The sequence below is a fragment of the Uloborus diversus genome, chromosome 9, assembly GCF_026930045.1.
Source record: "Uloborus diversus isolate 005 chromosome 9, Udiv.v.3.1, whole genome shotgun sequence".
Taxonomy (NCBI): Eukaryota; Metazoa; Arthropoda; class Arachnida; order Araneae; family Uloboridae; genus Uloborus; species Uloborus diversus.
Window position 1 is genome coordinate 37,119,858 of NC_072739.1, and position 14,579 is coordinate 37,134,436.

The 14,579-nt window shown below is 31.8% G+C and overlaps 1 protein-coding gene across 1 annotated transcript in view; it reads right to left on the bottom strand.

Moving 5' to 3' along the window:
- Window positions 1-14,579, bottom strand: part of LOC129230161 (multiple epidermal growth factor-like domains protein 8) — a 119,828-nt gene that overhangs the window by 64,507 nt on the left and 40,742 nt on the right. The window contains exons 9-12 of the mRNA XM_054864563.1: window positions 11,805-11,999; window positions 3,510-3,746; window positions 2,432-2,535; window positions 1,363-1,512 (exon numbers count right to left, since the gene is read on the bottom strand). Of these exons, the coding sequence (XP_054720538.1) occupies window positions 1,363-1,512; window positions 2,432-2,535; window positions 3,510-3,746; window positions 11,805-11,999 (686 nt within the window). The remainder of the gene's footprint in view (window positions 1-1,362; window positions 1,513-2,431; window positions 2,536-3,509; window positions 3,747-11,804; window positions 12,000-14,579) is intronic.

Consider the following 14,579-nt stretch of genomic DNA (forward strand, 5'->3'; position numbering starts at 1 on the left):
AAGTGAGAAATCATGACAGGACCGCCATCTTTAGTGGCCTGTATTTCGGCCCAGAAATTTTTTTGGAAAAAAAAACATATTTCTATTTTTTATGAATTTTAACAGGTTAAATTCAAAAAAATCCGAGACCATCAAATTCCGCCCCTTGTTGAATTGACATGGATTCTACCAGCATTATAATTATTCATCATGTGTGATTTTATTTCCCATGTACATATTAATTTTACTGTCATTAATATTGTGAGGCAACACGTAGCTCACATAAATGCTATAGCAACAGTATTGTTTTTGTCATCTCGGCTAGCTTTTCAAATGCTTTCAGTATAACTTTCTCACTCTTCTTTACTTAATATATTTCATAGTCAAGTTCAATCTTTCTTAAACTTTTATTATTCTACTATAACATAAATAAAAACAGGTTATGGCAATCAAGACATTAAACACTCCAAGGTTAAGCAAATTTGAAATAGAAAGTTAGCGGAGGCTGTCCATAGGCCTAACTGAATTCAAATACGTGATAAATAACTTGGAACTTTGTAATAATGTCCAGCAGTTCTGCAACTTACAACGAAGTTGCCAAATGAGTGGATAATGCCTGGAACTCTGAAAAAATCATTCATGATGTCAGGATTTAGCATGGCAGGAATCAACAATAAGAGCTCATCTTCAATGTTCAAGATGAAGATGAGGATGATTGTGATATGGATGATGAACTCTTATGTAATTATCTTTTCATAACTGATAGTGAAGAATCAAACTTTGGTGGATTTTCATGAGTACATTTTTTTGCTGAACATAATAAATGCTTTTCTTTTACGATATTTCATTAATTTTTTCATGCAGTTTTCTCTAATTTGTAGGTATTAACTTATGAAAAAAAGGGTAGGCTGCCGATTTTTTTCCGCTTGAAATGTATTTAAATTCAATTTTTACTTTTTAAAGTGCCTTAACGGGCAAAGGCACCCGAGTGTCATAGAGCATGTGATACACATAATTAAACATTTCTGTAATAATCACTTTGCTAGAGCAAAATTCAATGAAAGAAAAGGAAAAAAAAAAAGTTAGCCTCAGCAGATACGTGACTATACGTATGAGCTTATGTCCATTTCTCGATGTCTTCAGAATTTTGTAAATTTTAACGGTATAAATAGAATTTTCACTACATGTTCTTGCAGTCACATCATGAGATTTCACTCTGATACTGGATAAATTAATTATCAATCACTATCTTTCCCATCTTTAAAAAAAAAATATTTTTCTCTACTTTGTAAAAGAATTACAGAGATAGATAAACATGGAAATAGATTTTCATGACACATGATGGAAGAAAATTTATATGGTTTGAACAACCAGAAACCTTACCCAGTTTCAGAACGATTTTCATCCACCCAATCTCTACATTTACCATATGCGAAAGATGAAGTGTAGGTTGAAAATAAAAAACAAGATTGTGTTTCTTCACACCAAGCACAAACTCCTGGATCTCCTAAACAAGAAGCACAGTTTGTTCGTCTGCAAGAACACAAGAATAAATATTATTACAATCAAGTAAGCAGTAATACCTTTTGGAACTCTTACATTAGAAGCTATTACTCTGCATTAGCCGGCATGCCAGAAAAAAAGAGAGGTTGACCAGCAAGCCAGGAGATTCAAATTATCCAGCATGCCGGAAAATTCAAGGTTCATTTTGCAACAAAGCAGAAGTAAATTTCCCATTCAGTTCCAATCAGAAAGCAAACCTCTGTAAGGAAAAAAGAAATAAATCCCGAAAGCAACCTTTTTTTTTTCAAAAAAATTGTGTATTGCATAAATATGTGCTTGTCATTTAAGGTAGGTCATTATTAACATAATTATATGCCAATAAAGTAATTAATTCAGAAGCAATCATTGCTACTGCAATTTGTTCTTTTTTTTTAAATAATTTATTTTCAATTCCTTTTAGAGAGGTAAGTTTAATTTTTATTTATTGAACACTATGGTGAATTCTTTAGCACTGGTTTAGGGGCGATAACTTAATTTAGTTTTTATAAAATTATTTGTGACTGAACAAATATTTTTCTTGTTAAAATAACAAATGACATTGTTAGTAAATATTTTTACAAAATCAAACTGTACATTAATACTAATAAGATATGTACAGAACTTAGATTCATTTTTAAGCTGAACATATATTTTTTAAGTATTTTTTCTCCTAACCTCGATTTTTCCGGCATGCCGGAAAGGACCAGACAAGTGTTATTGAAAATCTGGTGACCCCCGAATTTTGCGGCATGCGTTAATGCAGGATAATACAGTATACTTCTATTCAATTGTTCTAAGAAATGGAAATTCTCAATTAGAGTTGCAATCAATCAAATATCAACAGTTTTGCAAAGAAACAAAAAGCTTTGAGTGTATTACAAAAACTTCTGAAAAATAATTCTTAACTTACAAGTGGCATGGAGCTGGACATTGCTGTACATGCTGTACTGCTATCTTGAAGCGCCCACGTCTTACACAAACTGCAGCTTCAACTAGCCATTCGCATGTTGCAACCTAATAATAAGACAAGACAATAGATTAAAATTACCACAAAAGACAACAAACTGATTAAAAATGATATGACAATAATTTTTTGAAAAGCATATTACCTATTTGAAACAACAATAACAATGAAAAATAAAGATAACTCTTTCAAAATTAAAGTCGAAATTAATTCAAAATAAACCGAAGTGAAAAAACCAAAAACGAAATATTAAAATAAGCAGGAATATAATCCATTTTCTTCTGTTTTAGAACGTAAGTGGAAGATTAATAAGAATGCGATATTGATGTCAAAACATAGATGTTTCAAAACATCAACATGAGAATTTAAAAACCATTGATGGTACTACTTCAGTGAGCAGAAGTAGTACCATCAGTACATTCAGCAGTCAGTATCAGTTAGATTGAGGTTGAAAATAAGGAGTCCTTCAATTGGTTCTTTCTAACTGATAAGTAGTACTTTTCTCCTTTACTAAAAATTAACGTTAGAGCAAGTGTAGGATTGTTCGAATTGAAATTCAAGAAGCAAGCAAACCCTGATTGGGAATTATTTTAGCATTAAACAAGTCCTATTATCTTATGATATTAGCCTTGTTTTAGTTATCAATTCAAAATTACATCATTTGAATCGAATTAAAAAGGGTGAAATTGTGGATTTATTTATTAAATTTATGAGAAAAAACTTACTTCTCATTGGTACAATTAATCAACTTTAATACATTAAAGGTGCAAAGATTTTTTTAACAAAAACATTGATGTTGTATCTCCAACAGTTGATGGATAAATACTTTTATCAAATTTACACTTAAAAAAAGTCTACTAACACCATTAAAATAGAGTAATTTTGTTGTTAAGAAGAATGTCAACTGCAAAAACTGCCAAATGTATCCGGTATACTTTAAAAAATCCTCTGCATAACATTTGAATTAATCTTAGACGTTCCGAAAAATATATACTACCATTCAAATCTACTAAGTTATGATTACCTGAGTACAGTGCTCGCAGTAGATGTAATCAGAACATACAGAACAATTGCTAGGATGAGTAACTAAAAATGCACTTTCGTCTTCGTTCTGACACACAGAAAAATGATCTTCCTTGGGATAACAGGTGTTATCCAAGTCGCACCATCCACACAAACCATCTTTTAGGCAGGATAAACAGCTATGGTGTGAAGAACAAGAACCATTTTTGTACAACTCCAAATATTTATGATCTATGACCTGAAAATAGAATTCAAAGTTAAATTAAACAAAACAAGAAGTTCTGTCCAGAACTAAACGAGCTTACTTTCCCATACACCAATCAACTTTCTAGTATCAGATCAAAATTCTCAAAATTAAATAAAATTATTTATACCATTTTTTTCAAATATTTTAAGCCAATTCTTAGAAATGAAATAGGCTTCGCTCTAAAGAATTATATGCATAAAAAATAAACGAACAACTAAAGTATCAGCACCTTTTAAACAAAGCAGAAAAACACATTTTACTCCATTAAAAAAAATGTTTAGTCACTTTCAAAAAGAAAAATAATTAAAGTTAATAAGCTCATTAAAATAGAATGTACATCATATCAAAAAAAAAAAAAGGTTGTTTTTCAACCTGTTGCGAAAAAATAATTTAAAAAAGGAATTGATGTAATTTCAAAAATAAATAAAAATAATAAGTGTCAACTTAAAGAAATAATTTTCATTGTCACTGGAGTAGGCTAAAAAATTTAAAAATGACAAAAGCAAACATAAGCTAGAAGTAAAAATTAATGAAACACAGTACAAGGAGATATATGCTGCACCAAGAACGGGTTTTATTGACAATCACTAGTATAAAAGGCAACAAGTCGATTCCGCAGAATAAATTTAAAATCCTTTTTTGCTAATAACAAAAGTAAGTCCATCTATGTGCAACCAAAATTATTCAATCATGGATTCTGGTGTAAAAAATATAGAGCATAGTGAAAGGCACTTCAAACTGATTTTTTCAAAATCTGATCTTGTATTTAACTCCAAGATATCTTCTAGTTATTTCAAGTTTTCAACAAAACTTTTAATGAATTTTTCACATAATAATGATTTTGATTTCACCTTATTTCAAATTCTGGAGAAAAAAATCTGGTATTATGTAGTCTTATCAGTTTTCAAGTTTTTATTCCTTTTTAAAGCACAGAAAATTAGTAATTGATGAAAACTGTGATAAGAACTCTTGTAATGCCTGTTTTTAGCCTAATTTTAGTAAAATATTTTTAAAAAGGAATAAAGACATGAAAGAAAACTTAACATCAAAGAAATTAGGAAAGTAAGTCTGTGGTGGGCCTGCGTCCAAGAGACCCCATAGCACTTACAGACCTGAAATTTTGTAAAAAATTACTTCGAGCGCTGGGGGATTTGCACCTAGGGTTTTTTTAATTTAAATTTAGAATTAAGTTTTTACTATTAATTTTTTAAGATAAAATTTCACCTAAATTGCCCCTTAAAGGGATGAAAGATTCCTGACGCCCCATTAATACTGCATCGTTCATAAGAGATTTTTTTTCTGCATTAAGTAAAGCCTTTTCCAACTTTTTCAATTATTTAGAACAGCATATACAAGGGTTTCTATTTGAACAAAAAAGAGCAAAATATATTACAAGAGACCACGAATTTGAAACAGACTTCTCAAAGGTACAAAACTGCCGTTTTGGAATGCTAAAGAGCCCCTTAGCACCTATAGCAGTGCAAGTTAGAGCAAGTTAGTTTTACACCCGGGAAAGGAGTGCTTTTTATTCCAAACGGAACTTGTGACGAGTTTTTAATCTGATTCTGAGGATTTAAATCTTGGTGAATCAAATAAGATTGTGAAACAATCTTGGGGGGTTGGTGAGCATCAGCAAGCAAGAAGCAGAGCCCCCTAGTTTCAAAAATGTTTTTTAGAATAAAAAAGTAAAATGATGAATAAAATAAATACATTTACAAAAATTAAAATTTGGAAAGTAGGGTTTTGAGATGAATAAAAAAAATATGTACCGCTGTCTGTCTGACAATAAACTCATCAATGGTTGGAATTTACTGAAAAATAAACTTCAACAATTTGAAATCCTGAATGTGATTTTTTTTTCTTTCTTTTTAGCATAAGAGAAGCTTATACTTTTGTTTGAAATCAGTTTTAATGTTAAAAAGGTTTGTTTGACAAAACCTTAGCTAATTGAGCAAAGATTGATCTTAAGCTAGAAAATCAGTGTTGGTTTTCGGGAAAATGGGCTTGTTTAAATCTTGACTGAACTTTTAGTAGCAAGTAAGAAAAAGGCTCATGTTTGCAGTTGTGCCTCAACGGATCATTAGGAAATTCATGATTATCAAACAGAGAAACAATAGAAATTGAAAGAGTTTGATGCAGAAAAAGATAAAACTTTTCTCTCGTTGTCAAGTTTTGCATAAAATATTGAGAAGTACACAAGAAAGAAGATTGAACCTTAAAAAGTGAAAAATATAAATTTTCAAATTGAATAAATACTATCCCTTTTTGCAGTTAAAAAAAGAAAAATAGTCTAAACATCTACTACAAATGTAGCATAAGTAGTTACAAAAATATAAAAATTAGCTTAGAGACGGAAATGCACACAAAAGTTATTCAGGAAAAAGCAAGGGATTACAAAACTCAGGAAAATGACTGACCTTAGTATCTTGTTATCAATCTAATTAATTTTAAGCAGTAATAAAAATGTTCCTTGAAGCTGTGAAATATCTAACTGCCTTAGTTAAAATTTATGTTTAGGTGAACACATGTACATAAGTACATATGTACTGACTTCAGTCAGTACATATGTTTATAACTAAATTACTATATTTAGTTCAATTCGAGCTAACTTCTTTTACCTAAGTATGTTCTCCCTTAGCATAAAAATAAAAAAATTACAACCTCACTTATCAGGACTTAACTGCAAACAAAAGCAATACAAGTTAAGAAAAATACCAATAATCACAGTAATATGAGTATTTAACCCAAACAAATTCTTAAATTAGCAGCCCTTTTTTATATTACAACGAAAGACAGTGTTTTGTTATGGAATGAATACAATTGCTTACAAGGTATTAAAAATATAAAAACTTTTCCACATGATTTTCTAACAAAGAATAGGACCACTCTCTTCAGTTTCAAACAAATGCTGCATTAGAATGAAACATGTTTCACCCAAACAGTTGATCATTAATAGGATAGCTGGAGTGATGTCAGGCTGACCCTCTAATATGCCATGATGTTTGTTATGTAATAATTTACAGCATAATTTATGCAAGAGCTATGCACAGGGTTCATACTCTATTTGGATGAAAAAAAATCCATGACTTTTCCAAGACTTTTTCATGACTTCAATGAAAATTTCCAAGACCTCGTTACACGAAGAGAATAGCACTATTTAATCTCAAACTTGGTAATATTTGGAAATGAGCATTAGCAAAATGTCTTAAGAATGCCACAGCCTCATTGAAGCACTTACTCGTAATGGAAAAAATATAAGTGCACACTTAAAAAACTATTTTTATTTGTCTTCAACATATAAATTTTCGTAAAGTAAAAATGCAGTGAAACAAATATGGTAATGCTTAATTTAAAAAAAAAAAAACAGGCAGAATGATATTGAATGGGACAAAGGTTGAATGAGTCATCACTAAGTTTTAATAAATTTGCTTCAAAAGTTTCCTTTTAGTGTCAACAGTGCTTTTAATCATCCATGTAACTTGACAGTATTTTGGTTCTTTAAAGTAAAGCCACATAGTTTAGTTCTTTATGTTTCTAAACCAGATCTTTTTTGAAAAAAACATTCAGTAATGAATATCTTCTGCTTTAAAAGTATATTTGTTTTGTTTACAAATTTGCATATTTTCAAATGTATATAAATTAATAGGTTCAGAAATTCCAGAACACTTGTAATTCCCGAAATTGAACGTATCTAACTGCCTTAGTTAAAATTTATGTTTAGGTGAACACATGTACATAAGTACATATGTACTGACTTCAGTCAGTACATATGTTTATAACTAAATTACTATATTTAGTTCAATTCGAGCTAACTTCTTTTACCTAAGTATGTTCTCCCTTAGCATAAAAATAAAAAAATTACAACCTCACTTATCAGGACTTAACTGCAAACAAAAGCAATACAAGTTAAGAAAAATACCAATAATCACAGTAATATGAGTATTTAACCCAAACAAATTCTTAAATTAGCAGCCCTTTTTTATATTACAACGAAAGACAGTGTTTTGTTATGGAATGAATACAATTGCTTACAAGGTATTAAAAATATAAAAACTTTTCCACATGATTTTCTAACAAAGAATAGGACCACTCTCTTCAGTTTCAAACAAATGCTGCATTAGAATGAAACATGTTTCACCCAAACAGTTGATCATTAATAGGATAGCTGGAGTGATGTCAGGCTGACCCTATAATATGCCATGATGTTTGTTATGTAATAATTTACAGCATAATTTATGCAAGAGCTATGCACAGGGTTCATACTCTATTTGGATGAAAAAAAATCCATGACTTTTCCAAGACTTTTTCATGACTTCAATGAAAATTTCCAAGACCTCGTTACACGAAGAGAATAGCACTATTTAATCTCAAACTTGGTAATATTTGGAAATGAGCATTAGCAAAATGTCTTAAGAATGCCACAGCCTCATTGAAGCACTTACTCGTAATGGAAAAAATATAAGTGCACACTTAAAAAACTATTCTTATTTGTCTTCAACATATAAATTTTCGTAAAGTAAAAATGCAGTGAAACAAATATGGTAATGCTTAATTTAAAAAAAAAAAACAGGCAGAATGATATTGAATGGGACAAAGGTTGAATGAGTCATCACTAAGTTTTAATAAATTTGCTTCAAAAGTTTCCTTTTAGTGTCAACAGTGCTTTTAATCATCCATGTAACTTGACAGTATTTTGGTTCTTTAAAGTAAAGCCACATAGTTTAGTTCTTTATGTTTCTAAACCAGATCTTTTTTGAAAAAAACATTCAGTAATGAATCAATCTTCTGCTTTAAAAGTATATTTGTTTTGTTTACAAATTTGCATATTTTCAAATGTATATAAATTAATAGGTTCAGAAATTCCAGAACACTTGTAATTCCCGAAATTGAACGTAGTAGTGGGTCGCATGGATTAGTTTTGCGTGCCGTATGTTGGGCACTACTGTTTTAGAGCATTAGAATTCCTCTTTTTCTGTATTCTATCGCCTGACTTATAGATCTTTATTTTCTGAAACATTCAACAAATTAAAATTAACTCTGATAAATTTAATAATAAAGTCCTTACGAGTGATGGAAGCGAACTTGCATGCAATTGAATTGCTTTTTTTTTGAGTGGGCGTGGCGAAACTAAGAACGTGAAATTTTGCTACTACAGAATATGAAACATAAGAAGAGTTAAGAATAACAAAAAATTCAAAATAAGTGATGTCCAAGCAGTAAAATCACATCACAAAAAAAGGGCAAGCGGCTGCGACAGAAGTGGATGCAATGAGATTTCAAAATACAGATTTGATTTTGGGATTGTTCAATTTTCCACTTTTAATAGCTTTTATGTGCTATACTGTTAAATCACTCAAGATTTCTAATGCTGCTTTAGCTACTGTTCCTTTCTCTTTGTCCAGGACATTTTTCCATGACTTGAAAAAAAATTCCATGACTTTCAATGAAAATTTCAATTTTCCATGACTTTTCCAGGTCTGAAATTCTGTTAATTTTTTTCCATGACTTTCCAGGATTTCCATGACCCGTACGAACCCTGTATGCACTCAATGAAAAAAAAAGCAAAATTGACATAGTTATCATTTTGCTTCTGCTATCATAATTTAAAAGTATTTTTCAAGTATAAAAATCTAAAAAGGTCTACAAATTTGATCCACACTATCTAGATATGAATCACATAGGCTAGGAGATTGAGGTTCCACTGCATAAACAAAACTCCCTGCCTTCAAACTGTTCTAGCAAAACAGCAAGTGATTCTGACCAGTAGTTTTAAATTTAGAGCCTTTTGATTTTAAATAGTAAATTTATTTATAATCACTCTGTATATGTGTATAATAGCAATAGACTATGGTAGCCAGTGGCGTAGCTAGGGAGGGGCGGAGGGGGCGGTCTGCCCCGGGCGGCACTTTTTGGGGGGCGGCAATTTTACACTTTTAATGCGAAAAAATTTAACACGTTTTCCCAATAAGGAAATCATGTTTTTGATCTATTACTGGAAGCAAAGAAAAAAAAAACATCGAATTGTAAGGACGACTATGGGACGATTTAGTACGACTATGATAATACAACTTTACGCAACATTACTTTAATGCAAAACATGTGTTTTTATTGTGGACATCTCAGCACTGTTGTTTGTTTTTTCTCTTCCTTCGTCCGAACCTTCAGACTGAGGGAGGCGATAGTGTGAAGTCAAGGGACCATGTTTTTTTTTTTTTTGCTGTTAACGTTAACTGCTGCGGAGGAAATCATAAATTTCAAAACCTTTCGTTAAATGATGAAACAATCACTTGATTTTAAGTAAGTTAAGAGGAGACCACCATATTAAAGAAGAAAAAAGGCACTTTTTTTTAAATAGGAAAGTGACAACAAGAGTAAAAGGATAGAGTTCTCAAATGTTGGGCGATTTCCCGCTCATTTTCAGGATAGCACTATCTGTTTCAACAATTGCTTTGATTGGCCATTGACTACAAAATTTTCACTAAGACATAATGAATTTTATGTTTATTTTACAAAAACAATTATTCAAAACTCGAATAATAATTGCTTGCATTACTGCATTATATCAACTAATTCCTTTATTAAATGAGTTTCACATTTAGTTATTCATTTTAAGGAAATATTTTTAATTAGTAAAATGATCTCTGGGCAAGGCCTTTCATATTTTGACCTCTATTAGTGAAAAAGAATCATCCCAAATTTGGTCTCGAAACATTTCTAAGGGATAACGCCCACCCTATCTCTTCACATCTCATCGTTTAGATTAATACTGATTATTGAGTTTTTATAACTTCAATACCAACAAATTGCTGAGAACGGTCAAGCCCTGACCCTTCCAGTATAATGATTAAAGACAGTTTAAAGTTTGTATTTATGAAATTAACTTCAAACTTTAAAATCCCCATCTCACCCAATGTCTCATAAAATAACTTAAAGTTGGGTTTTTGAAACTTAACTTCAGAAAAATTCTAAGGTTGGGACCCCAGATGTGCACGAAATCACGTAACGTCATCAGTTGGCTCAAAACTTCGTTTTTAGAAATTTCTGAGGGAAGACCGCAAATGCTCTTTTTCTCAGTGGTGAAGAGCTTAAAATGAGCAACAGTTTTTCAATAAAGATTTCGGGTAAGAAACCCCCCTCTGAGTTCTCTCTCATAACGTTGTCCGTCAAACAACGGCTGAAGTCGTGTTTTTAGGATGTCATTTTCAAAATGTTTCAAGGGGAGACGTACAAATCACTGACTTCCAACAATTTTGGAAACATTTGGAAACTTATGCGTTTTTGAAACTTCGGCATCGAAATATTTCCAGAGAGCTCCTGAACGTTCCTTATTCTCTTTAACATCTTCAAAGATAGACTAAAATTGATTTCAAGTTTGAAAATATTTTGGGAGGAAAATCTAATCTTTATTGGAGTTATGGGAGACCCTTACACCACAAGATACAGCCTACATTTGCATGTTTTTCAATTTTGTTGAAATGCTGTGCGGACAGCACCCCCGAACCTTCCCAAATATCTTCACGTATCCAAAGATAGCCTATAATTTCTTTTTTAACACTTCAGTTTCGGAAAATTTATTTAAGAAGTCCCGACCCCCTAACGTCATTTAAGAATGCATGAAACTAATTTTTATTTTGAAAAAAAGAAAAACAAATTGAAGGGAGTTCCAAGCAATTTTTCTATCAGCGTTTCTAAAAATTGCTTAAAATTTCGAATTTTGACTTTACTTTTGGAATGTTTCGGTGGAGCTCTGAATTACTTTTTTTTTCTTTTGCAAGAAAAATAAGAAGGAAAAAAAAATATTTTCTTGTTTATTAAAATCTTATTAAAATACTTTTGACTCTTTAATGTGTCAACTATTCTCCAACAAAAAGGGCGACAAATTAAGGAACCGCCCCGGGCAGCAGAAAGTGCAGCTACGCCACTGATGGTAGCATGATAAAATTCTGATCCTCCAAAGGGTGCCACGAATTGGTAAAGTTTGGAAACTCCTGAAGAATTAAATTTAATTGCTTCCAAAATTTTAGTAATAATATTTAAAAGATATCTTACTTCTAGCTCCACAGAAAATGCTGTCCACTTTAACTGTACTTTAGATGTCTCATTGAGAAAAGTAGGAATTTTGACCATAAAATCAAACATGTACTTATGACCACCAGAAATATCCGCAAAGAGGGGGGCACTTTTTGGACGTTGTGCATCAGAGCAATCAAAAGAAGTTTTTGGGTTATGACTTGCGACAACTTCCTAAAAAATGAGAGCCAAGAATTAAAGTTGAAAACAATGCAGACACTCAATAAAAATTTTAAATATTTAAATACAATGAGAATACAAATAAGAAAGTAGTTTGAATTTAACAACAGCTTTAAATGAAAAACTTTGTATAATACAAAAGTAAAACATGCGAAAAATAAACATGAAAGTCATTAATTTTTGTTCAGTGTCTATTATTTTTAATTAATTGGTAGGATTATAATTGCTTGGCATTATTAAAAGCAGTATTATTGCTTCTTAATTTTTTAAACTCTTTTCTCCCTCTCCCCAAGATGAAGTTTTTGGAACAATAAATATATGCAACATTTTCAAAAGTTTAACCACTTGGGAGAAGCGGACACCTTCTCGCTGCCAGAATTCACAAGAAAGCAAAGACAATTTAGGGAGATGCAGATACAAACAGCAAAACAACAAATTGACTCATTTTCATCTTCATCTGGAATATGTTCCAATTCACTCATACTTTCGTGATCCATATCCCGTTTAAATTCTTAAAAATCAAAACAAAAACACTCATGTGGTTGACATTTTCCAGATCACTAATAAAAACACATGTTTACTCAAAACAATAAAAAACATCAAAAAAATTAATTGCTTTAGATACATCACAGATAATTAGTTCTATCACACCATAGATAGAGTGTGCGTAGCCATCACAGGTAGCCATAGTTAAGTGATTAAGATGCTATTGGGACATAATAACAAAATAATTACCATGAAACCAATAAAATAAGCTCCAAATCTCTACATGGTATAAAATGAAGTCTCCACAAAACACGTCTGTTTGTGTGAATGTGCAAAATTCGAGAACTAACTAGTCGATTTCGCCGAGATTTTCAGAGTACAGTCGACTCCCGCTACAACGCGATTCGACTTTCGCGAAATAGTCCTGGCCCCACAATGTAGTCCCGTAAAAATTTTTAGGTCCAGAGAATTTCTCTTTAGAATCTTGATCTGTAAGTGTTCTAATGCGAGAATATCTTGGGTAGACATGTTGAATCCTGCGCGAAATAATTTTACAGGCCATCAAAGAAAGCGGCCATTTTGGTTCACTTGCTCATTACGTTTTTCGCAACGGGCGTACCTACAGCTTTACTTTTAATTTTAAACTGCAGTTTTTGGAGTTTAGGAAGTCAATTATTGTATTAATTATGTCATAAAAGCCGCTCCAGCTGTTTCCACTAATTTTCGTGTAGATATCTCTGACATTTGTTGTTGAATATTCTAGTTACTAAAAAGTGTACAAAAATTAATAAATAATCCAAAATGCTCATTTTAAACACGTGTTTATCACATATATGTTTCTTCAATAACGCAATAAACGAAAAATACAAGATTAGTTTACTTTTAAAAAAGGTTACGATCTGTTTTCGCATTGCATGTTATTGCACTACGATGGACGACTGTATCATTTGATGCCGCAACTACTCTTTTTGAATCATTTTTATCAGCCCAGTCTATAGGTGGAAAAATTCGTAGATCTGCATCTTATAATGAGTTATTCTATTTAAGCTCTTCAATGATCTGTCTCAAATTTCCTATGAAAAGTATTGCAGATTGCTTCTTCACTAACTGTTAAATCGCTAGCAATTGCTGAAAATGTAGCATTTTTGGACATTTCTTCTATTTCCTTGCGTGCAAGTTACTGTAAATTTTCCTTATTTGATACTGAACACCAGAAAGTTTCTATCTGCATAGGTACTAGTGTTTTTCTGTCAATTACAGCAAGATTTGTTGTGCTCTTAGTTGGTTCTCTTCTCATCCTTTCAGATTATTTCACAAAATGCTGCGAATAACTATCGAACACAACATGAAGTTCATGAAAAGAGCATACAGAAATGAATCCGTGCAGAACATTGCAGATAACTTCGCCAAAAGTTTTCTTTATTTAGCGGACTTGTGACATAAAATATATAACGAGTTCAGTTTTTATTGGGGATACTTAAATAGCTTGGTAGGTGAATCACCATTACCAGCAGGGGCTCGAAAAGGGGGTGGGAGAGAAACTTGTTGGCTCGGGTCTGAGCCTGAAGTGGACCCAATATTTTAAAACTAGGGGTGAAATATATGGATAAACACTATGGAAGGGGGCCCGGAAAAGTCATTTATGACGGGCCCCAGAATTTCTGTGCACGCCCCTGACCATCACATAATCTATTCGTTGGAAACGTCGTTAGCTAAAATATTTTTATTGCATTCCTCCCTTTCTTTCTCTTTTTACATGTCTCTGCACCCTTGTTAAAGTTGATTCTTTCCCATTATCTTAGAAGTGATGTGATATTTTATGAAGAACTGTGTGCATCAAAGCATGATAGGCTGACTTTCGAAAGTAAATCAGACAATTTCTGAAACAAACTGTATCCAGTCTAAACTGGCGGTACTGTTCTAATCAATGATTCATGATATTCATGATGCTGAGAAGGCGAATCTTGACACTACCATTCACAAGTCGTTTAGTGAGAAAGCTGTCAAGTTGCCCTGTTTCAGAAATCTGATAGGGATTTATATGTTGATAGATAAAATCAACAAGTCTTTTGACATTTTCATCAAAAT